Source organism: Syngnathus floridae, chromosome 18, assembly GCF_059516105.1.
Source record: "Syngnathus floridae isolate MCC-2025c chromosome 18, RoL_Sflo_1.0, whole genome shotgun sequence".
Lineage (NCBI taxonomy): Eukaryota > Metazoa > Chordata > Actinopteri > Syngnathiformes > Syngnathidae > Syngnathus > Syngnathus floridae.
The window spans coordinates 9,212,415-9,236,190 of NC_142430.1; the positions used below are offsets into that span (position 1 = coordinate 9,212,415).

The window sequence follows — 23,776 nt, forward strand, 5'->3', positions numbered from 1 at the left end:
AAAAATGACAAATATTCTCAAACATCCCCTGATCTTAAACTCCCAGGAGGGCAAGGAAAACCTTAAAACTCCAACTAGGGGAAATGAGAAACCTTGAGGAGAGAACACAGATGGGAGGGTTGGATGACCAGGCTGCAATGGGTGCAGAGAGGACACATAATACAGAGCATTCAAAAAAGGCGTGGAGAGCAGGATGTTATTGCACAGCACTGACTCGGAGACTTTAAGAGTGGTGTGAGTTCGTCAGAGCAACAGCCTGAGGGAAGAAGCTGTCTCTGTCTGCTGGTTTTGGCGTCCAGAGCTTCATAACGCCGTCCGGAGGGGAGTCGTTCAAACAGACTGCAACCTGGGTGAGAAGGGTCTTTAGAGATGTTACTTGCACGTTTCCTGTTTAGTTTAAAATATCATCATATAAGCAGAATTAAATAAATACGTACGTCGTACGATATTGGACATACAGGCTTTTGACTCGAGAGTCTATTAAGCAGTTTATGTAATGACGCCAAGCTACCGCAAGACGGCAGTGTCCCCATTCACTTGTATGTAACCCCACGTAAAATGAACATGTTAATTTTTCCTTTTCATTTGGCCAGACGTCCTACATGTACAATACACTTGCTAACAAAAAAGCCGAAATTCCCCGCTAAAATGGCAGAATGGTTTATAACTTTAGTGTTCGGGAGACCAAGGTTCGAGCCCCACACGAGGCAGATTTTGAGCAAAAGTTTGAATCGTGAAAGACTCGAACTCGGTTCTCCCGAACATGAGGTAAAGGCTTTAACCACTACACCACTGAATGATTAGTATTTTGTAGTAATTTGTTGCATAATTTCTTGGGGGGCAAGTTCAACACCAAAATGGTGAAGCACGCACGTATCGTGTGGAAAGATGACTAACACGTTATTTGCATGTATAATATTTAATGGCAGTTTTATAGACGTTGTTGATATTTTAACTTGCTTTTACACTAATTGTAGTACACTGCTAGAGCAACAACGTTTGATAAACATTCATGATTAAAGAGTCATTGAGATGTATGCTTTACAATCTTTATTTTCGTTTTAACATTTCACACTAGGCAAAAATGAAACAGGATGTGGTGTGTTAGGCATAAACAGGGCTGCAAAACATAAAGAAGCAAAAGGAATGTGTTGACATATTTGCAGAATTTGCTTCTTTGTATGCAAGATGCAGAATATGGACTGCTAATCTCAAATTGCTATTGATGGTTTCCAGAATAAGTCATGTATGTGTCGTTTACAGTCATTTCAATACATGGATGATACTCCCTGTGTTGTTGCTGATGATGTAACCTGTTAGTTCTGGTTGCTTCGGAACTTCTCCAAGTCCTTTTCAACTGCAAAGAAAATAATTGAAACTATTATTTTCTTGCAAATAACCCAAACACTTAATGATAATAATGAAACTTACTTTCCATCTCATAATCAAGGCCACTGCTACTATTGTGACAGTTAATAAAGTCACAGTTAAAACAATCAAGATAAGCAAAACATTACTGCATTGTTTGACATCTGTAAGAAAAAAAGGATTTGTTAATTACAACCTATGAAATCATTTCAATTTTAAACTAAATGTACCTCTGAAAATGATCAGGGTATCATTGCTGTGGAGGGTTTGCAATGTTGAATCATTCAATCTGAAGAAGTTCCATTTGCAGTAATACAAGCCGGTGTCTTCAAGTTGCAGTGGAGAAATCTTGAACGTGAAGCCATTGCCGCGTATGGCATGGCGGAAACCGCTTAAGTGAATTCGCCCTTCGAATTCTGCAGCTATTGTGCTCTTGATTACCACGCTTCTGTTCAAGGACAGGTACAGCACGTCACGTTGACCGAGAAAATGTCTTACATAGACTCCCGCTGGATCAGATAACGTGGTGGAGCATGTTATTTCAGATGAGGAGACACTTGCATCTGATGTGTGTGAAGGATCCTGTGAAACTGGAAGGGAGAGATTGATTTTTATTGATTTTTTAAAAAAAATGACTCCTCTTTCAATTCGTAATTTTTGGGTGAACAACACAAAGCAGATTTGATATTCCTCACCTGGCCAGGAGTTCCCTTTAGATGAATGACAGAGAAATCCAAGAACAAAGCTCCACCGGAGAGTGTTCATCCTTGAAATAAGAGCTGCTTCTAAACAGCCAACTAGTCAGACTGAACCTGACGTGCACACGATTGCTTGAATGGAGCTTTGTGGTTTAAGAGGAAATATGTATCACACGCAAGCTATATTTTAAGATTAATCAGCTAATGTGCTGCAATTATTTTCCTGATTTTTTTTTTTTTTTTAAATATTCACTAAATGGACCAAAAAAAATGATGCTGCAAGTAATTCAGTGCTAATGTATTTATGGATTAACAACGTGTACAATGTAAAGGACAAAAAAAACAATCACATCTCTTTTTGGTGGCTGAACCCAGATTTTGTAAAATAATAAAATATACAGTACATTAAAAAAATGTTTGTCATAGTACTGATGGAATGAGGTGATCAAGTTGCATAGTTATCTTTGTAACACTGCTGCTGTATATTTTCAGCAAAGACAACAAATGTACCAATCAGTTCATTGGCTTCCAAAGTCGTAAAAGTTGTTTTAGTTGGCTTATTGCTTGGCAACAGCAACGACATCACACTTGCCACCTCACTAAACACATCTTTGTAGGACTTGAAAGTATTTTTTAACTTATCCCTTGTTTCCACAGACACACACTGCCCTCCAGCGGACAAATGGAAGAACTACATCTTGTGAGTCCTGTGCTCACTTGCTACAAGGTATTGGGATGGTCCTTAATTTATCGTTGTAAGAGTTTATGTGAAGAGAATCTGAACCAATCAAATGGTGTTCAGTCATGTTCCCTCATCCTCACCATTGCATGTGAGGTGGCTGTAAGGGGGTGCGACTCTGACTCCTGTACTGGGTGTGTAGTAACTTGCATGCCGGCTGGGAATCCTGGCCCTGAAGCCAGTCTTGATAAAGGGTCTGCAAAGCGGGGTTGACCTCGGGGAGAGTGACAGGCAGGCTGCTGTAGACTTCTTCCATCTGCTGGACGAGTTGTTTATCTACGCCGCCACCCGTCTCATTCTCAGCTTGACCGCGGCCGCTTAAGCAACCTGAAAGTAACAGTTTTACGATTTGAAGTAGGTGTTACTGAGTATGACAGTTATTAGTTACCTCCTGGGCAGGACAGCACCTCCACCAACTGGTAAGGTACTCGTCCCTTCCTCATGCGGTGCACCAAGGTCTGGATGTTCCTGAAGCCGTAAACGGCCGCAAACTGCAAGAGCGTTTCCCCGTCTCGTTCTAATATCACCTCTTGAAAGTCGCGGTTCCTACAGAAGACAAATAAGAACCCATGTGTGTTTGTTTGGTATGAAAGAGTTTTGCTCTACTCTGGTCTTCGCATCTCACCTGAGGGTTTTGTATGTGATCTCGTGGACATCTAGACCAAAAAGCTCCTTAGCAGCATGCTTGAACACATGTTCTAGAAAACCCTCAGAACCGCGACCTTCGTGTCGAACCAGGGCCGGGTCTCCACTTTCTCCAATCCTGTAGTAGCAAATTTGAAAATGAGATTTAAGATGATTTTTAATATTAATGGTCAGTGTTATGTACTAAGTATTGATCAATCTAAAGTGATTGTATTTTTGGTTTCCTGCAGAGTCATTGTTTTGGAGATATGATTGTGCTCGTGACCGGAGGGGTCAACTACTCACACGTGATCTAATGGAAAAGAGTCCAAATCTTCTGCTGAGACCTTCTTCTGTTGCATCAGGTAGTAAATTTCCCCTGAAATGTCACAAAATATCTCTCAGTACATGTGCATCTAAAATAGACAATTATTTTTTTTTCCCAACTATTATTACTAACAATGAGACATTCTACTGTGAGCCCAGAGAAGGAAAAGGGGCGGGGTGGTATTTGTGGTATTCAGGACAGTGCATGTATCTTTGTTGTTGTGTGACAACCCAAACGCAATAGTCCACATGACCTCTGGAACAACTGCTGACCGTGTAAAAGATAAGGAGTATTGAACCTGAGGTGAGGACACAGTCCACATCCCGGCTCTCCAGCAGACTGTTGTAAAACTCTTCTCGGACAGCCTCCAGTTTTTTGTCAAAGCAAGGCGCCACGACTATATGGTACAATTTGTCCGCATTTAGTTTCTGTTCAAAGAAAGGTGGGGGGGAAAAAAAGAGAGAAAACATTTTGATATTTTGTTGGATCAGGCTTCGTGGGAACCTCAATTGCACTCACTTGCTGTTTGGAGAAGTAGTCTTTGACTAGACATCCCATAATTTGCTGCGGAGACCTTGCTGTGCAAATGTGAGGTGTGACCAAACTCCCGAGGATACGCTCGGAATAGCGAATCCAACCTGTAGATCAGTACAAACATGCAATTATCCATTATTATCATTATTATTTTATTATCATTCCATATTTCCTGTCTAAATTTTCCACAGGGGAATGAATGGATGGATCACTGTGAGAATGTTCCAACTTGTTTATTTTCACTTTTTCTGAAGAAGGGAGTGGTGGAACATAAGCGCTCTATCTATCACCCCTGCACTGCACTCTTATCTATATTGCTAAAAAAAAATGGTGGGCGTTGAAACTCACTCTGATGATCCCAGCAGACCTTCACATTACGTTTGGGTCTGCCGGGTCGGAATGGAATTTTTATCACCAGGTGGCCATGAGTTTAAAACATGCAACTTTTGGTGCATAAGCACAAACAACCTTTTTTTTTTGGATTACCTGGGCAGGAGGAGGTGAACATGGGCAAAGCATGGGAGTCATGGTGCCTCCTGTGATACCTCTGAATGAACTCTTTTTGACTCTCTATGATGCTAAATCCTGCTGCCAGAGTGGTATCAAAGACAAACTGCACACCTAGCATGGAAAAGAGATAGCAAGTTGGCTAAAACACACACACCATTGGCTCTCTGTTTTTATGGAAGCAGAAGTAAGAAGACAAATATTTCTACATAAAGTTTGAATACGATTCTAATGCACATTGCGGATATATTTCCAAATGTCGAGTTAGCGATCAGCTTACCGAGGCTCTTGAGAAAACCGCAAAGTTTACCGGCGGCCTCAACGATGTCCACGCCAAACTTGACGGCGAAAAAAGGAAGCGATTGTGGACACACTGATGCTACCAGAACTCTGTGGTTTGTCACATCACACTTCTGATGAGGAAAAAGATTGGTCTTAACCAAAATGCAAGAAAAATGCAAAAGCTTACAGAGGTGTGTGTACCTCATTGAGAGTCAAAACCCGCTCTATCTCCATCAAGTTCTGTTGAGAGATCTTCAGGCTCTCCTCCTCAGACATACAGCCATCGCAGGATAAACAAGCACTCAGCAACAACTGTAAGCTCTTATTCTCCTAACAGAATGAAGACAAAAGTCTTTTATTTATAATCTTCAACAACCCAGCGTGTTTTCAATTTGACTACTTAGAAATAAGACTCTACCTGTCCATTGACTGGCTCTCCATTTTGGTGTGAGCTGACATCGCCATCGCTCTGTTTCTTGTTGCACTGTGTCGAGCGATCGATCAAGATTTAGAAAATAATCAATGATCTACTTTTATTCATGTACAAGAAAAATCCAAGTGAAATCACCTGCTTGGTGCAGTTTTCACACTTTTCCTTGCGTTTCCCAATGCTGAGCTCAGACATTTTGTTCATCAGTTACCTAGAAATAGAGGGCAGTAAATTTAGATGGCAGCACTTTCTAAGAAATATAAAAGTCCCACGTAAAATGTTCCCAAAATAATGTAAATTATATGAAGAATTTCCATAATGTTTAACATGACTCCACCCTCCCCATACTGTGCCAACGCTCTATCACAAGCAGCCTGCTTATCATGAACATTCCAGAAGTACCCTGAAATTAACATGTTAAATGAATTATTAAATACATATTGCACAAAAATTATCAAGTCAAACCAAATATATATATGATTATAATCAGACTGAGAGGAGAATGACGTATCCTGCACAATACTCCCAAGTTTACATATATATAATATATTGTTTTGGTCATTTAATAAAATGATTGGAGAGGAGGACATTGAGATTTACGAAACTTACCTCGGGTTATTTATGGAAAAGGTCAGGTTCAGACTTTGTTAAAAGCACCAGAAAACGACGAAGAGACGCATAGCACCACCGCTGAGGGCTTGAGGAGGCGGTTAGGGCGGGTCAGTATATAAGCAATCACCGGCCGGTATTACCCGTGTAGTACTCAGGCGTTATTTTATAATAAATGTTTTTAAAAGAATCGGAATTTCTCAATCCGAAGCCATTCATATCCAGCGACATCGTCGCACCCGGTGAGGTGAACAACAGTACACAGCAGCGCATGCGCAGATTGCGCAGCACGCAGCCCTCAGACCGGAAGATGATTTTGTTTATTTTTTTTTAAATGATCATTATTATGTTTTAATACTTATTTTATCATGCATTACCACAGTATTTAAGTAAAACTGTCAAAAAATGCATGAATTCGTTTTCTAATGCGAGTACAAAGCAGAAAATGCACAATTGAGTGTTTTCCTCCTTATGTTCAATATTTTCACATTATGTTACAAATACAGTTTAAATTTGTTTTAGTCGTATAATGACGACAGCGTACTCATTTTGGTTTTATAAATGGTTTTATTTAGAATTCCAACGGAAGCGAATCCATCCAATCAGCTCACACGCATCCAGGAAGGAAGTGTCGCCCACAAAATACACGAGTCGAACTTCCTTATCTTCTCATCAATTATCCTGGACCTTTTCATTTCGAATAAAAATAAAAATTGAGAAATCTCTCGTACATCGATTCATTCAAGGTAAGATGTTTAGCATTCTTTGAATTATAAAAGGGAGTTACGTACTACGACTACTAGTAACAGCATCTTGTTGACTTGTTTTGCTTCCTGCACATTTTCAACCCTCAAAATGGTTACATTTGGGAGAAAACAATGTCAACATACAATGAGTACTGCCACATTCAACGTAGTGATATCATTTAAATATTAGATTTGGTTTTCTAGAAACATGAAGATTAGCTTTGATACACTGGTGTTCACAGTCTCATTCACAGAAAATTGACAGATGGACATCTAAAAATGCATGCAATTTTAGAATAAATAGCATGCAAAATGTACCCAACAGGTTTTTAGCAACAATCGACTGGTGAAACGCTAGAATTAATAAAGATAGGTTTTTGTTTCTCTGTTTAGATGGGATACATGGTAGTCGAGGAGCACAGCTCTACAAAGCTACACCTGAAGAGAGACCCTGGCATCCGTTCCTGGTCTCTTTGTATTGGTACTTTATTTTTCTTATTTGTATAGTTTGGTTTAATAAATGTAATAAATTTTTTGCAGTAAAACAACTTTTTTTCCAGGTATGGCAGCTGTTGGGTTGGCGGCAGCCTACTACAGCTCAGGTGTGAAATCTCAATATTACAGCATTTCCTGACTTATAAATATATTGTGAATGACTAAGTTATTTGACATGTTTTCTACACAGATAGCATCTTGTGGAAGCTTTTCTATGTCACCGGATGTCTGTTTGTGGCCATTCAGAACATGGAAGAGTGGGAGGAGGCAGTGTTTGACAAAACGAAGAATCTCATTCACCTCAAGAACATTAGCTTGTACACTTTAGTTCTGACGCTATGCAAAAGGGGCCAAGAGAAAGGTAAGGAACAGCGAGTCACTCCAGAGCGCACAAATTCAAAGTATATCATTTTGCTTTTCTCCATCCTTTAGTTGTTTTGGACTTGAAGCATCTGCAGGATGTCTGTGTCCAAGAAGAAAAAGTCCGATATTTGGGAAAAGGCTACCTGGTGATGTTGCGTCTGGCTACAGGTTTCTCCTACCCGCTGACTCAGAGTGCTACAGTTGGGGGGCGAAGGTAGAGAAAGTGTGTTATTGTGAAAAGTTTCATAAAAGACAATTGAATTCAACGCTGTACTTTTTTTCCCCATGTCAGTGATGTGGAGGCTGTAGCTGTGTTGCTCAAACGCTTTTTGGGGATGGAGGAGCGGCAAGAGCAGAAAGAAATGAGTGAGTGTGCAGAGGAGGAAGCAGATTTTTTGGATAACAGCAGCGAATCCGAGGATGAAGAAGAAAAACCATGACCTCATCTCATTTGAAAGTAAGTTTGAGATGATGTCATTGCTAAGGGAAAACAATGGCTCAGATAATGCTTCTATTGCATGTTCATGCTCACTTACAAACCTTATGTACTCTGCGTGCAAATACAGAATTTGAGTATTGGCATTATAAGAAAATATTCCACTATAATATTGTAGCTTGGGAATGTGATATTTTCTTTCATTTTTTCATCTTAAAACAAATTGAATGTGCCTTCCTACTGAACAGTTTCCTATTTATTCTCTATGTCAATCAAAAGGGCTCTATGTGACCAAAAGTAAATTATGCGTGAATTTCTTTAGTGAACCAAAGAGGTGTTTATTCTGAATCAGGGCTGTATTGAAGTCCAAAGGAGCAAACAAGTTACTTAAAACAACTTGAAATCTTTTTTTTTTTTCCTGCTGTTGGATTTTGTTTTTTTACAATTTTATATTACTGTTTAATGGAATGTTTTGTACACAAAAACCCAATAGTGCTTGTACGTTGTCTTTATTAAAATACAATTTACAAATGACTTTACGGAACTATCTCCACTGTGCATGTTGTGATGTCATCTAGAATCCTCTGAAGGGGGGCCATCACGGGGCTAACATGTTCATCGATCCACTCTTGTGCCGTTGAATCTGGATAAAGACTAACCATCTCCTCTCTTACAACATCCACCTTCTGTTGCAACAAAGCCAAATACCTTAGGAGACAAAATCGCAGTATTAGTGATCAGAAGATATTTCACGGGCAAGAAATAATGTCAAAATTGTAACGTGTTTGCTCACATTGATGCTTGACTCTGAATCTGCACGATGATGAGAGGGTTTGCTATCCTTGATCTGTGGTAAGGACTGAACCATCCTCGTACATACCTAAGGTTACACACAAAGACAAAGTCAAGCCAAATATTTTATTTAGAATATGTTGCATTTACTTACATATTGTTTTCAAAGGACCTTAGATCCTCAAGGCAAAGAAGCGAGTCCAGATCCACAATTGACTCTGCTAGTCTCCTTCCCGGGAACAGGGTGGCATCCTCAAACGTACTTAAACATGACACGAGGCAAAATGAGAATCAACGTGTGAGTGTTTTGATAAAAACAAAGTTAGGGACCTCACCTTCCCATGGCTTCTACCTCCACAGAAGCGATTCCCAACATTTTAATCACTTTGTTTTGAACTTCAGGACTAAACTGGCCATGGATGAGTGTTTGGAGACAGGCTGCTAGTGACGGAAGACCCACAGGCATGAGCTCACACAACACGGAGAGGTGGTCATACCTGATATTAGGAAAACACAACTGCAGTTTAATGGTGGTATGCTATTAAAAAAAAAAAAAAAAAATCCTACCTTTGCCAGCCTGTCATGGCGATACCCCTAATGTTTAAACCAGAGGGCACCGATGCAGCCACTTTTAACCATTGCAAATGGTTATCCACATGTCTCTGTGTGCTGGGTACATTGGTGTAAACACTGGTGGAACCTTTAAAGGAGCTGGCCGCCCATATATCTTGCATACCGGCACTTGAGTACTTCTCCAGCAGCGACACTAGTCAAGAAAGTTGGAGATCCATTGTTAAATATTTTGTTCCAACGGCCTAATAATCATCACAAACAAACAGTACCAATTGTTGAGTTGGACCAAAAGTGGCACAGTTCATACCGGTTTTCTTCACATCCAGATTAGGGGTGTAATCCCACAACATTGGTTGGACGAGTCCTACAATACCACTAGCTGTGTCAAGAAGAGCAAAACAGATATGTTCAATTCTATTATTTATTATAACAAATATATCATTTCTATATACTATAAATTCCTACCAACCTTTCAACGTGTCCTGACTCATATCCCTCATCATATCATCCCACATGATGATGGTCATATGAGGCCACGTTTCCTTGATGTACTTGACCACAGATGCAACGTGACTCAAGAATAGTTGTTCCACGGTGCGTCCGGGTGAAGCCAACCAGACTTTTGAAAGCTCACCCTCACCCAACATGTACACCTTAAATTAAAAGGGAAAATGGGCCTAATTGCTAAAACCTAAAGACAAACAAAAGAATGAACTGTTTACATTACCTCATCTGCACCTATATGCAGTGTCTTTAGACCTGGATGCAGCTTCACCACCTGGCTCAGCATTTCCACCACAATCTTAAATCCTTCTTCCTTATGGGGATTGAGGGTGCCCACACAGTTTGACACCTCTCTCAGGTTCCACATGGGCCTATGCTTCAACACAAACTACATCATAGGGGGAAAAAAAGAAGCAAATTATCTACAGTCTGGATTACAATACAAAATCTGTCATACCTCCATATGGCCAAAGGTCTGCACAAGTGGGATGATCTCCATACCTTTAGATTTTGCAACTTTCTGTATGGATAATATCTGATCTCGGCTGCAAACAAGAGTGACCCCCACATTCATAAATGATCTTAACATGCAACATAAATTCCATTATCCAGTCGAACCTGTATGCACGTTGGGCAGTGGCTTGCAATAGTGTCAGCTCTCCCTCATAAGGAAACATGTCCTCATATTCGACAAGCAGGCCGTCTGCACCCAGCCTAGAAAAGCATTCTATCAGCTGCAGGGTGAAGACGAAAGGGCAAATCTGATAAGGGTTTTTACACAGAGCACAGTCATTTGCATGCGACATCTTACCTGGTAAATGTATTCCACTTTCGGAGGTGCACCTTTCAAATCCAAGTGAACAACCTTCTTACCATTGGGCCACGGTGGATTATTCATACTTGTTTGTGATGGTATTTATAATAGAAATAAGGTTTTGTGTTTTTCCGTCTGTGAATGATCACTCCTCAAGTACACATGTAAACAAAACATGTCATTTCCGCATCCCTCACTGATGTCCATTTTCATTGGACCACACGTTGTCCAATGAAACAATCGCTTTTTCTTCATACGACCCAATCATGATGTCTAACGCGCAAAACCGGAAATAGAAAAGGATTCGGGTGCTCGTGGCGCGGCTGTTAAGCAATGTTTATAGAATGATTAGCAATCAAAGCAACGACAATATTCTTTCATGACAGCGTGTTTAGAAAGCAAAACGACAGGCTACAATTTTAATGGCGCCAGTACGACAGCGAAATGCGAAAGGCCTGAATTCTACAGAGATAGGGAAGAAAATCAAAAGGTGAGCCAATAAGCTTTTTTCAGTTTCACTTAACGTTGATACGGTCTTTCTTTGCAGAAATATAATGTTAGTATGATACATATTGAATTGTTGAATAACATCGTGTGACTTGAATTCAGAATGAGACATCAAACGTTTCAGGTTTCCACATTCCTGTCGGTGACATTAATTATATCAACAATAATCAACTGGGCCAACGTAGTTCGTGTGCGCATGCGTGCGTTGGGTTGCGTTTGGGTGGAAATGGAAATATTGTAATTTATTGTCTGCTGTAATCTATTATACCAGCTTGCAATCATTATTTAAATTTTTAATGGATAGATGGATGGATGTTCCTTGCTTCTATTCATTAAATTAATTAACAGAATATTTTCACGTTGTATTATGTGTAGATTATTGTTGTATTTAGAATATAACTTTCCAGAACTGATGCACCTAAAATGAACAATCAATAGCTGTAGAAAATTTGAGTAGCTGGCTTCTTTTACACTTAATAGTTTGTAAATCTGATTCTCTCCCCCATCTCTTTTGTCAGGGGCAATGCACTGCGGCAGGGCACTGCTTGGTGGACTTCCAGAAGCCTAACCGCTTTGTTGCTGGTTAGTCTTTGTTTGTGTGGGGCAGCAGCATGGCTATATGTCACGTCCTTGGATAGTGGCATAACGGAAACATTGGTCAGCCAGCGTGAGCACGTGTCCCCCGAGCCCAGGGTCTTTATCGTCCAGTGCTCCGAAGACTATGAGAACTACAAACGTTACCCAGGTGAGGCTTTTGCTTTGACACCCCTGGAATGAATATGTTGTCAAGAGAGTGTGCATCTGTTGCATGATCAATTAAATGGCATTCAATCAAACTCAATCATTTGTGAAAAAATGGTGGAAATAAATCAATCTGGTAGGGTGTGGTTTGGAAGTTTCCCCAGTGTACACAAGAGGGCAGCAGGCTTGTAAAGGTAGAAAACTGGAGTACTAATGAGCCTGAACTTGGTGCAATGCTGTATGCCAGAATTGTGATTTATGAGTGTTAAAAAAAGGGCCACCAACTGTTTTTTTTTTTTTTCTTTTTTACCCAGTCTAATGTTGCAGCTGTTTCACCTTGACACCCGCTGAGGTGTTGTCATTGTCTTGACAGGAGCTGCTGGCTCAACCTTGAATAACTGCCACACAAAACTCCCACTTGCCTCTTGTCCCACCTTCATATTCAAGGACTGGTATAATAATTCCATGTATCACAAATTCATTGAATACCCAAGTATAAATAATAAATGGATATCCCTTATTTGGAATGTGATGCAGCAGACATGTCCAGGTTTGCATTACACTCTTGAAATGTTCTACTCTCCACTGCAGCCAACATACACAATGTTGAAATAGGAGATTTAAAGCTACACTGGAGGAGGCAGTTGGACTGTGAAAGTTCATTAAAATATCACTATAACACATTTCAGCAATAATAAATATAACAGTGCTGGACCTGGGGAGTAGTTGTAATTTACAATGGACAAAACGGGCAAGAGTCCACCAGTGCTTCATGTTGTAATTAATTTGCTCTTAATTTGAAAAGGATGTGATTGTCAAGTAAGAGGGAGATTGCCTAATCAAGATAACAGGATAATATAGTATCTGAAGATGTTCCTTTATTTTTCAGGATGCACCCCTCAGAAGTGCGGGCGTGCCGTCGCAGACGGCCTAGTGACGAGGGAGGAAGCTCAGGTCCTGAGGAGGTGAATACTGCTAAACAGAAAACAATCTGTCCGATTTCTATTTGCCATTTATGTATTTTCACTGCCTTGAAGGGACAAGTATATCATTTTTATTGGTGTTTTTGAAACAGCCTGGCTGAGAGGGGACTTCAACTGGCTGGATCAGAGGGAGGGGTGAGTATATTGCCTAATAAAATGAGATGAACTTTAATTGTTGCACAGTCAGCGCTCCTCTCCACTTATTTTTAATGTTTCTTCTCATGAATGATGTTCTTGGAACACATTTTGAAATTGCAAATACCTGCATGGAAACAGAACACCATTTGGCCCAATTATGGCCATAGTGGTTTTTAGCTATTTCTCTACATTAAACAGTCCTGGATTATTATCCTTAAAAAAAAAATGTATACAGTTCTTTTCCCCTCAATGCTAAATGTTTTTGTTTTTTTTTTTGTACCTTAAAAGGCCTCCATCTTGGATCTGCACTCAGGAGCATTGTCTATGGGGCCACAATTTGTCAACATTTACAGGTGGGACACTATTGCGAGCATAACATCTTTTTTTATGATACTACCGGAATATCTTGCGTAATGTGGAAATGGGTTGTCTCAAGCTGTCATCAATCTGCCTCATATTGCTTTTTGAGTTTTGTTCTCCAGGTTGTTACTCGATAGCCCATCCATTTGCCATGAACTGGCAATAAAATTTGATTCGCCTTGGGAGCAGCGGCTTCTGCCTTGCATTCTTGTCCACATACAATCCTGTTAGTCACACTCACAGACTCCTTGGTAATGATGATTCCAGATATTTTGGCGAACAGATCCAGGATGTGTTCACAGAAGAGGATTTTCAACTTTACAGGTGAACAATTGCAATTGTTATTTTAAAGCAACTAGGCTTTTATTTCACAGTGTTCAATTTTGTTTCTTTTCATTTTTAGAGACGTACGCAAGCGAATCCAATCCGTAATCGCTGAGGCGTTTGGTTTGGACCAAACAGTGATGTACCTCACCAAGCCCACCTTCTTCTCCAGGATCAATTCGACAATAGCTAAGACCCAACATGACGAGTACTGGCACCCGCACATTGATAAGGTATTTAATGTTAATGTTGGGTCTGAGTCTCTTTAAAAAGTAAGAGGTGAAAATGCAATGACTCTATAGACTTTCTGCTTTTATTCATTTGCATATTTATGGAAAGAACTTGCAATGACTTTTGGGAAGACATTCATCATAACCCACATGTTGGAGGCCCGCTTTTAATGTGTATTTCTCGGGGCCAATATCTTGCAACGATTCAAATTGAAAATTCACTTATTTCTTCATTATTTAAAAACTACAATGATGACACTGTATATTCCTGTTGCATTGCCATTTGGCATATTTGCAGTGTTATATTGGTTTTGTGTGGCCCTATCAATATTGGTCATCTCATTTATTCTCCCTGTATATGGGTGACAGAAAGAATTGAACCGGGAAGGATTTGCCTTCCCTGCGCTGTCTTTTTTTGGAGGGGTAATTGCTAACCCCCCACCCTCATTAAAATGTAAATTGACTTTGACATTTTTGATAGCATATTTAGTTCCCATCGATCATGCAGCGATTAGTGTGTCATAGCCCAAATTGTATTTTGACGCAATTCAAAGTGTGTTTTGTTCATAGCAGGGAAAGACGTACAGTACAAGTAAACTTTTGGTCATGCTCGGCTAGCTATTTTAGGTTGCCTGTTTCGGGCTCTAGACTATCAATTTGTGTGAGTTTACAGATTGTAATGACATATTTTAAATAAAAATCCTTTTTTTTTTTCTCAGGTGACTTATGGCTCATTTGATTACACATCCCTTCTGTACCTTTCTGACTATGGCTCTGATTTCACTGGAGGAAGATTTGTCTTTATGGACCAAAATGGCAATAAGACAGTGGAACCAAAGGCAGGTAAATACCAACTGTTTATTCAAATTATTTGAGATGTAATCCATTATGATTACAATGGTAATCAAGTAGTGCTCATGAGAGAATGATTATAGTGAATATCTAATAGTGTGAGCGTAATCTTGCTAAGTGATGTACTGACTCATACGGTTTAGAGGTGCAGGTCAAATGGTCTTATTGCATGACTTGGACTTGGCATTACATCCATCATAATAATTTGGGCATTATTATACATGACGTTGCATTGAATTCACTTGAGAACAGACTGAAGTCAAACACTGTGCAGTAATTGTTGAAAGTTTGCCCCATGCTGTGCTGAAGCAGTTGCCTTCCCTCCCTCCCTCCCTTTGTTGTACATCACAAGCCCACGCTTTGCTTTTATCCATGCCCAAGTATTTTTATATACATCATCATTTTGTGGTATAATGCTGGATGATTTTATTTATTTTTATTATTAAGTACATGGCACAAATTTCTTTTTACAGACCTTGAATTTATAAACAACTTTATTGTACTTTTTACTGTATCCATATTTTAAAACTACGCAAAAATGAAGTTAAATATTTAATGTGAATACTTTCCAGGCTACTTTTTTATTAAATTGATTTTACAGAATTGATCATTTTCAAGTCACCAAAATGCAAATGGTCACAAGCCTGGTGAAGTTTAAATGAATGGTGGTAAAGTCAATTTAATGAATTATTATTTATGCCATGAAAAGAATCCACAAAGGTATTCCTTTGAGAGGGGGAGCCAATTTTTGAGACATCTTGTTGACAGTTTCCTAAAGTAGGATACGGCAATCCCAAACCTTGCAACACATACTTGTAGTAGAACAGAAGAGATAGATGGATGGATGTTGTTCAAACAAAAAAATAACACGACATGTGTCATTTAAAACATCCTGCTTTTGAATTCTTAGCCTGAGTTATGACAGAACTGTCAAAGAATCCGCTCCATGATGCTTGACACGTTTATTTAGAGACATCACTAAAACATCTCGCACACATTTTGCAGTAGCCTCGCTTTTTTTTTTTCTTCTTGTGCAAAAAAAGAAGTTCACCTCATTGCAGTACATGATTGCCCCTTATGTTTGGACTTTGCAGGGGGTTGATTTGGATCGCTGATTAAGTCCCTGAGATAATCATGACTCTTTGCGATGACTAAGATGTAATGACATACTGTGTCATTCAGGAGTGTGTGGGAGATTGAATAGCTGAATGATCGGTGGATGGACTCACTAGGGATGTTCAATATTATATTTTCTACCAATACCAGTTTCAAAAAGAAATTCTATTCAACCAGTGACAGATCATTTTAAAGAAAAAAAGATAATATAGCATTCCTCTTGAAAATTGCATGGAATTAATGCCGTTTGTTGTCTTTGTCTTTTTCAAAACATTTTGTAGAGAACACACAATGAAATGACTTTTTACTTGATACTTTACTCGGAGAAAAATATCTCCCTATAAGGCACGCTCACGCTGGGCCGTAGCTGTTGAGAGGAGAGATTGTATTGATTGCGTAATGTCTCGACATCATTTCTGCCTGCAGTTTGATGTCAACCAAAATCACAGCAAAATGGCTTATTGATTGTTTAAACCAGCCATCGTGTCAATAGGACAGCTCAAAGGCCAATCACAAAGTGCACAGTAGGTGAAATAGTTTTGAGTGAATCTTTTTTTTTTTTTTATTGTCAAGTAGTTATTTTTATAGTTTATATTCAAGATTTTAAAAGTTCATTCTCTGGCATCATAAAGTCCTTACACGCTTGCATGGATGTCTGTCGCTGCCCATATTTTTTTTTCCCTACAGGAGCCTAAACTAATGTCAGTCAGTAAAAGAATGATTGTAAATGGGACATTGACCCCCCCAAGTCATCTAAATGAAAGTCATCTTTGTGAGCCAGTACACTTCCAATGGCCCTGAACTAATATTCTTACACAAATATTTCAGGACAGTGAAGCAGCAAAGTCATCAAGGCCGAGCTAAGCCATTAAAAATGCTTCGGAAATTAATTTCACCTTGCTGAGTCAACTGCGCGACCGCACTTTTACCTGCGGAGGAAGAAAATTCATACGCACACATTATTTCCATTTTTCTAAGCAGGTGCTTAAAGACTTTATTGTGTGAAGTCACAATCAACAAAATACTTTGGTATGTCCAATCATAATAAAATTTCCCGCCTCCAACAAATCCCCTGAATTGCCCGCCATTGTCATCGCTAAGCTGTTGTATCTTGCCAATTCTTTCTAAGCAGTGTTACAATATTTGCAGTCCTTGAAAATGCCTTCCTTTCAACAACGTCAAACTATGACTTATTCCCATGCTAATTACATCTCACCACACATTGCACAAAAAAAGAGAAAATAGACAGTACACTCCCCCTAACTGCAGCTCACAAAGTGAAACCATAAAAGTCACATAATGAAATATTCCCTGAAGAGGAAATGTGACAAACTGGGAAAGGGTTTTTTTTTCTTTTCTTTCTTAATTTAGACAAATCAAATACCTGTCATTTTTTTTCCATCTTTGAGCAATGAGTCAGTGCACACAGCAGACAAGGAAGACTTCTCCAACACGAAAGAGCTTCCTTGTTATTTAAAAAAAAAAAAAAAATGTCATTCACAAGTTCACTCAAGCAATGACGTCCATAAAAGATGTCAAACTTACCATCCTTGTAAAAATCAAATCAAAAAGCCAAAGCAAATGAATTTCCAGCCACTTTCCTATTTGTAGCTGTTTGGTGCTCCAACTTCTCAGTGATTGCTATCGGTCTGGCCCATTCCCAAAGTGTTAAAGGTTAAAAACGTTTGTTGTCCCGCTTCCTTAAAAGTGTCATTTTTATCCCCCCCCCCCCCCCCCCCCCCCCCCCTTCCCTCCGTTCCCCGTTCTCCTTGCCAAGGTCGAGTGTCTTTTTTCTCCTCCGGCTCTGAGAACCTCCACCGTGTGGAGAAGGTGACTTGGGGTACCCGATACGCCATCACCGTGTCCTTTACGTGCGACCCTACACAAGCCATCGCCGACCCTGCGTTGCCCTGAGGCAGCCACGGGCGACGGGATGGACATCACAGTCCTCCCGTTTCAGTCGAGCCCTGCAAGTGGTGAAAGATGAAGGACGAAAAAAAAAAAATCATTTGTTGCTACTTTGACTTCCTTCCGTGGGTGCACAGTGGTGCAAGTTCAATTCACATGATCGTTACGGTGTTTGAATCTCATTTACTGTGCGGTATTATTACTTTGAATGAAGTTCAAAGTGCATTTATGTTCTATTCAGGATCCCAAACAAGTGACGGTTTTAATATTTAATGAAGAGATGGCCAACAAATATGGGGGGAAAGATAAGTCTTTTGCTTAAGCTTACCGTTCCTGTCTATCATGTATTGTCTATCGACTCGTTTATAGGCCAAATCATTATTTAGGCTGTTTCATTTTTGCCTATCAGATAGGCATTTTTGGTCAACGTGACAGATTGAGTTTCAAATGCATATCCATAAAAGTTCAAATGTTTTCTAACTGTCATTGCGTTTCAATTATTTTCTCTGGACTTTTTCCCCCTGAGCAATTTTGATAAAGCCAAACGTTTTGCTTCTTTATTTGCGGCAAGAAATTGAAGGTATTTTGAAGTACCAACAAATACCTCCTGATTTTTCCGTCTAGAAATGAACGCCAGTTTGCATTCTTACCTAGAAATCAAGTTGTGAGCTTGGATTTGCACTGCAAATTATTGTTAACCTGTGATTATTTGAAACTTTATGAAGACAAAATTTGGTTTTCACTCTTTTAATAAATCTTTGTTTCTTCTCCAATCCCTGTCTGTGTTTGATCACATTTGCAAGATCTCCACCAAATACAGTCCAGCACTTGTGTATTTACCAATTGTTTTTTTTCTTCAAAAATATATATATTCAATATTTTATGGTGGCTTTAGCCCCCCATTGAAATATCCCCCCCAGATGCCAAGCCAGATAATTTACTTTTGGGTATTTTCTGGTGCTTCCTTAATTTTATGAACGCTATGTAAGGAGGCAAACGAGGTTTTGGCACTGAGATCCTCCTTCCAGAAATTGACAAGATAATGAATGTGACTGTAGCAAAGAAGAGGCTGCTTTTTTCACCTCTGTGCTTTGTGAGTACACAAAGCACTCAGGGATAGGTTGCAATGAATTTATTCATGAGTCTGTACACACTCTAACAGTTCAAGTGTATCTGGACTTTGACTTTTTCAAATGTAATTTAGCGAGTATACGTAGACAAGTTCAAATGAGGGCCGAAGCAGATCGCCGTTGCCTTGGTGACTTAACATCTAATTATGTTCAAATAATCTTTGCAAGTACCACTGTAAGTTTTTCTATTAAGTGACTCTCGCAGAAAATTATCCCCAAAGCCATATTACCAAGTTTATTAGCTGCAACCGTCCATTTTGATACCAAGTTTGATGGGGAAATAATATTCCAATTAGTCGAGCACACATCTACTATTTCAGTCTTATTTCCATTTAAATATGTTCATGTTGTCTCGCTTGGATTTATGAATTATTCACTCTGAAATGAAGGAAAAGTTAACAAAATAAATGATCACAATATTAGCTTCACTTCCAGAGTTCCAGCTACAAAAAAAAAAGCCTAACTTGTTAAAATCTTAAATTATTGTGCATAACAGTGTATATTCTTTTGTTGTTTTATTATTATTAAGATATTTTATAGACTGTATTGGATGTTTTAGTGTGACGGTAAGTTATATTTTCCTGTTATATCACATTTCCCCTATTTGTCATTTCTAGAACAATTTTGTGGATGTATTGTAAAAAAAATGAATCAATCAAATGTTTCATGAACTGAAGTTCAAACTGTTTTATATCACAATAGTTAAACTACCCTTTGCACGTTTCCATGCACGTTAACAATCCAAACTCTGAGGTTTGTTTTTAAAATGATGCCTCTTTGACTATTTAGATGGTACAAAGAACAAGCATCTGTTTGAGATGATAATACATTAACAAGGCTGATTCAAGTAACCAAGGTTCTTTCATTAAAACCTTATCAATTAAACATGAGACTCATTTGAGCATTAGTTGCTTGTCCATAAACAACATCATGAACAGGATGTTTCAGGTTATTCCCTGACCAAATCTTTTTTCCATCGATATGGCCACACATTGTTTGGAAAATGATGGACAGTGGAAAAGGTCGTCACAGCAGCAACTTGACATTGGCTCTATGCAGCAACTTTTCCACCTACCTCTTGTGCTTCCTCAAAAGCCTCCCTTCCCTTCCTTTCCCTCCACTTGACTTCCAAGTGGTTCCCACATCACTTGAACGTCCCCATGACGAACGTCTCTGACGTAAACTCCAATTGATTACTGGAAGATGCTGGTCTACCCCAAGAATACAGGCTGGGTGGCCGCTGCTTAAACGATGAGGTGTACCTGTAGAAGCTCCTGTTTTTTTTTTTTTAATCGTAGAACAACAACAAAAATGCGAGACTATAGTCAATCAATCGGAAATGCACAAATATGAATTAATGTTTGATTCTCAATTAATTGTTGCTTCTCTAATATATGTATTTTTCAGTAGGTATAGTCTTGTTTTGGATATAGTCTTGCTTAAAATGAACACAGACGGTTAAAGCATGTTTTCTCTGGTGATGTAAATATGAAAGCATAGAAATATAAAGCATATTTCAGGGGGGCAGTGCCCCCACAGCCCCCCTCTCTAGCTCCGCCTGTGGTGATGAAGTCAAATTTCACTACAATTCCCAGTTGACTTTTAAACTAATGGCAAATGATAATAATAATAATAATAATAATAATAATAATAATAAACGAATCCAAAGGCTTGGCATACATACTTGTGTCTGTTCTTCAGGTACTCCCTGTAGTTTTTAGTGAGGAGCGTGTAGAGGAAAGGGTTAATACAGCTGTTGCTGTAGGTGAGGCTGGCCACCAGGTAGTTGATACAGGTGTGCGTCCTCGAGGCCAGGCTCAGCGGCTTGCCGTGGTAGAGAGGCAGCAGCTGCCAAATCCAAAAGGGCAGAAAGCAAGCCCAGAACACCAACACGATGGTGAAGATCATAAGAAGCACCTTTTGTTTAGGCGTGCGCTTTGCGCCTTTGCTGATCACCGACGAGTTGCGCTGGGATTCCAAATAGGTGCGCGCCAGCTTGACGTACAGGTAACCGATAATGAGACCCGGCGCCATGATGCTGGTCCCGAACAGAACCGTCACGTAGACTTTGTAGGCGAGTGGTGCCCATGTGGGCGCGCACATTCGTTTCACCTTCCCGTCCGGCGATTTGGCGCTCGTCTCGGCAACCATGACCATCATGGGCACGGTGAGGAGCAAGGAGAGGAGCCACACGCCCCACGCCAGAGCTTTGCGGTAACTCTTGGAGCGGCGCACCGTGTCCAGAGGCTTGGTGACGGCCAGGTAGCGCTCGGAGCACATGACCGTCAGCGTAAAGATGCTTGCGTGCATGGTGAAGAGATCGAGGCTGAGCAGGACGCGGCATCCCACGTCGCCAAAGTACCAGTCCTTTAGGAAGTAGGTGGACACCACGAAAGGGATGGTGGACAGGTAGAGCAGGTCAGCGAGAGCGAGGTTGATGATGGAGATGTACATGGAGGTCGCGAAGCGGATGGAGTGACACATCACCACCAACGTGTACACGTTCCCGGACACCCCGACGATGTACACGACGGACAGGAGGGTCCCGAAAGTGGAGGTGATGACGAGTTCCTCATCGGCTGTCGGCGGACCAGCGCTCAAAAAAGACTTATTTGTCCTCCTCTCCATGTCTCCCCCGTTGCTTTGCGCGCCGGAGAAGTTTTTGGAAAGATGCGCTCGTTCGCAGGTTGTGTCTCCCCGTCCGTCGCTTATCAGCCTGCAAGATCGCAGCAGCCTGCACACTGCAGTTTCGCTCGTGACGTCATCACCGTAACATTCGGAACGGAAATCTGGCAACAATTGCGCACTCGTTAGCTTTGCACGATTTCATGGAATCCTGCACAAAAGATGCAGCTAACCTTGAGTGAATTTCCTCCAAGGGATAAATTACAGTATTACAAATGAGAGAATCTAAAAACGAAAAATCTTTAGCTCATCTTTTGAAGTCTTTTCTTTTCTTTAGGTTTTGTATCTACATTTATTTTGAAACATATTTTCCGTGCACATCAACAGTTTAAACAACTGTCCATTTTTTTGTTATATTAAAAATGGATGTATTTTAATTAATTTGCAAAGTCATGCAAAATGCTGGATCTATATGTCACTTATTAGCTGGACCCCCCCAAGTGCAACTGTGGTTGTTTAGATTGTGCTATTTTGTGGAAATGCAGTCCACTCCTGGAATTTGCCCTCATATCTGTGCAGGAAAAACACAACCTGTGAGGAATGAGGACCAAAGAGGACAGGACAAGATTAGCGGGCCAAGCAGTGATCAAACTCTTGTTAAATGAAGGTCAGCACACACCTGGCACTTGTTAAAGTGCCGCAGATAAAACCCAAATAAAGTTCAGATGTTCCTGAAATTTTTTGCTTTTTAACCTCATCTAAGGCTTACACTGGCTATAAATTCCTGCAACGCCTTCCATGCTTCTTGGAAGCCTCCTTGACCAGTTTTCTTCCAGGTCTTGGCCTATTTTCTCCACCTAAACCTAACATAAGATTTCTTCATTTTTACTCATCTAGTATTAATTTGTCCAGTTCAAGAAAGCTGTAAAATTCAGACATTGTGTTTGAATAGGTGCTCTATAAAAAAATAAAAAAAAAGGCAACATTCCGATTTGTAACTCATCAAAAGAATACGTCTCTTTAGTTTAATACCTGCCGAGTAATTACTATCACCTACCATCTGGATTTGAAGTAGGAAGCCACGCTGGGGAAAATGTAAATGTCTACATTACTACTGAGTCTGTAGTGCAGCTCAGCAACATTTTTATCTATCCATGCATCATTGTTAATCGCTTTTCTGCAATCCATAAATAATAGATTTTTCCATATGGGACAGGAGTGCGTAAACCATGAATTTCAAGTTGTTTATGTATTGCTTTTGCTGTCTTTAAAAAATTCAATATCGGTATATTTTCCAAAAGATGCTAAGCAAACATTTTAACTTACAGTCTAAACTTTTCCTAACTCCATTTCCTCCGAGCTACATCCCCTTCATATTTCGAGAGGCTGCTCATATTCCATTGCATGCTAAATATGGATAAATATCAGAAATCCCTAATCCATCCTTCTTCCTATGGACAGTAATTCTATTTTTTTTTTGTATGAAAATGATTTGTTAAAGTATTTAATCCCTCCTTGGGGGATTTCTAATGGGATAGAAGAAAAAAAAATGCTAATCTTGGGAGCACGTTTATTTTAAGCACCTCTGCCCTCCCCCTTGCAGGGATAATGGTAAATTTGACATTCTCTTCAAATCATTCTGCACAGTCTGTCTTTGGTGCTATTCAAGTGCAAAACTCTGTCACTTGGAAATGTGATTTTAGCACCTTGATACCTTTATCCCAGGTCATGTTCATACTATTTCAAGAGACAGCCTCACCAGTTGATCCAGAAACCACATTCTGTGAATAATGTAGGGCACAGAGTGCGCAGGTCTAGACAATGTCAATAAAATATTATCGGCATAATCATAAATGAGCAGTGCAATACCAGTTATATTCCAATGATCTCGATAGCACAAGAGAACAAGCTTGCCTCGCTGCTGTCATGATTATTTAACCGACTGAAAGAACAGAACATGCTCATTTTGGATTTTTTGTTGTTGTTTTTTCCCCCCCTAGCCTTAGGCAATAGCGAGATG

The 23,776-nt window shown here is 39.8% G+C and overlaps 5 protein-coding genes across 15 annotated transcripts in view; 2 read left to right on the forward strand and 3 right to left on the reverse strand.

The window, feature by feature from the left end:
• Window positions 1–152: 152 nt before the first annotated feature.
• cybc1 (cytochrome b-245 chaperone 1) lies at window positions 153–8,966 on the forward strand. 2 transcript variants are annotated; one of them, XM_088360767.1, is made up of 10 exons: window positions 153–350; window positions 2,724–2,793; window positions 3,681–3,794; window positions 6,695–6,865; window positions 7,259–7,346; window positions 7,426–7,467; window positions 7,551–7,721; window positions 7,793–7,937; window positions 8,016–8,180; window positions 8,738–8,966. In XM_088360767.1, exons 5-9 carry the CDS (start codon window positions 7,259–7,261, stop codon window positions 8,161–8,163), a joined length of 594 nt encoding a protein of 197 aa, XP_088216893.1. In that variant the 5' UTR covers window positions 153–350; window positions 2,724–2,793; window positions 3,681–3,794; window positions 6,695–6,865; the 3' UTR covers window positions 8,164–8,180; window positions 8,738–8,966. The 2 variants fall into 2 exon arrangements, with proteins under 2 accessions (XP_088216893.1, XP_088216892.1); XM_088360766.1 differs by lacking the exon at window positions 8,738–8,966 and having other exon boundaries at window positions 158–350; window positions 8,016–8,693.
• narf (nuclear prelamin A recognition factor) lies at window positions 2,353–6,400 on the reverse strand. The gene is made up of 12 exons (XM_088360758.1): window positions 6,120–6,400; window positions 5,649–5,721; window positions 5,499–5,564; window positions 5,282–5,410; window positions 5,079–5,211; window positions 4,778–4,912; window positions 4,277–4,395; window positions 4,056–4,185; window positions 3,736–3,808; window positions 3,431–3,568; window positions 3,194–3,351; window positions 2,353–3,132 (listed from the first exon to the last, which is right to left on the reverse strand). Exons 2-12 carry the CDS (start codon window positions 5,712–5,714, stop codon window positions 2,885–2,887), a joined length of 1,395 nt encoding a protein of 464 aa, XP_088216884.1. The 5' UTR covers window positions 5,715–5,721; window positions 6,120–6,400; the 3' UTR covers window positions 2,353–2,884.
• On the reverse strand, window positions 8,652–11,063 carry hexd (hexosaminidase d). 2 transcript variants are annotated; one of them, XM_088360756.1, is made up of 11 exons: window positions 10,840–11,063; window positions 10,647–10,762; window positions 10,486–10,573; window positions 10,252–10,416; window positions 9,994–10,177; window positions 9,832–9,903; window positions 9,519–9,717; window positions 9,287–9,448; window positions 9,106–9,213; window positions 8,953–9,039; window positions 8,652–8,867 (listed from the first exon to the last, which is right to left on the reverse strand). In XM_088360756.1, exons 1-11 carry the CDS (start codon window positions 10,924–10,926, stop codon window positions 8,696–8,698), a joined length of 1,440 nt encoding a protein of 479 aa, XP_088216882.1. In that variant the 5' UTR covers window positions 10,927–11,063; the 3' UTR covers window positions 8,652–8,695. The 2 variants fall into 2 exon arrangements, with proteins under 2 accessions (XP_088216882.1, XP_088216883.1); XM_088360757.1 differs by having other exon boundaries at window positions 10,647–10,742; window positions 10,840–10,988.
• A 43-nt stretch (window positions 11,064–11,106) lies between these two features.
• ogfod3 (2-oxoglutarate and iron dependent oxygenase domain containing 3) overlaps window positions 11,107–23,776 on the forward strand; it is a 48,599-nt gene continuing 35,929 nt past the window's right edge. For 7 of the 9 annotated variants that reach the window (XR_015854176.1, XR_015854177.1, XR_015854180.1 and 4 more), the window contains exons 1-9: window positions 11,107–11,332; window positions 11,868–12,094; window positions 12,980–13,055; window positions 13,166–13,208; window positions 13,500–13,564; window positions 13,839–13,895; window positions 13,975–14,128; window positions 14,845–14,968; window positions 22,336–22,423. Coding sequence is in view for 2 of the 9 variants with exons in the window: in XM_088360764.1 (XP_088216890.1) it covers window positions 11,265–11,332; window positions 11,868–12,094; window positions 12,980–13,055; window positions 13,166–13,208; window positions 13,500–13,564; window positions 13,839–13,895; window positions 13,975–14,128; window positions 14,845–14,968; window positions 17,871–18,007 (951 nt within the window). In the remaining 7 variants the exon portion in view is untranslated. Of the gene's footprint in view, window positions 11,333–11,867; window positions 12,095–12,979; window positions 13,056–13,165; window positions 13,209–13,499; window positions 13,565–13,838; window positions 13,896–13,974; window positions 14,129–14,844; window positions 14,969–17,870; window positions 18,775–22,335; window positions 22,494–23,776 lie in introns of those variants that run through there. The other 2 variants (XM_088360765.1, XM_088360764.1) reach the window with 2 other exon arrangements.
• On the reverse strand, window positions 19,677–21,945 carry LOC148382948 (urotensin-2 receptor). Its single transcript, XM_088360139.1, has 2 exons — window positions 20,816–21,945; window positions 19,677–20,405 (listed from the first exon to the last, which is right to left on the reverse strand). The coding sequence occupies exons 1-2, from the start codon at window positions 21,757–21,759 to the stop codon at window positions 20,276–20,278; spliced, it is 1,074 nt and encodes a 357-aa protein (XP_088216265.1). The 5' UTR covers window positions 21,760–21,945; the 3' UTR covers window positions 19,677–20,275.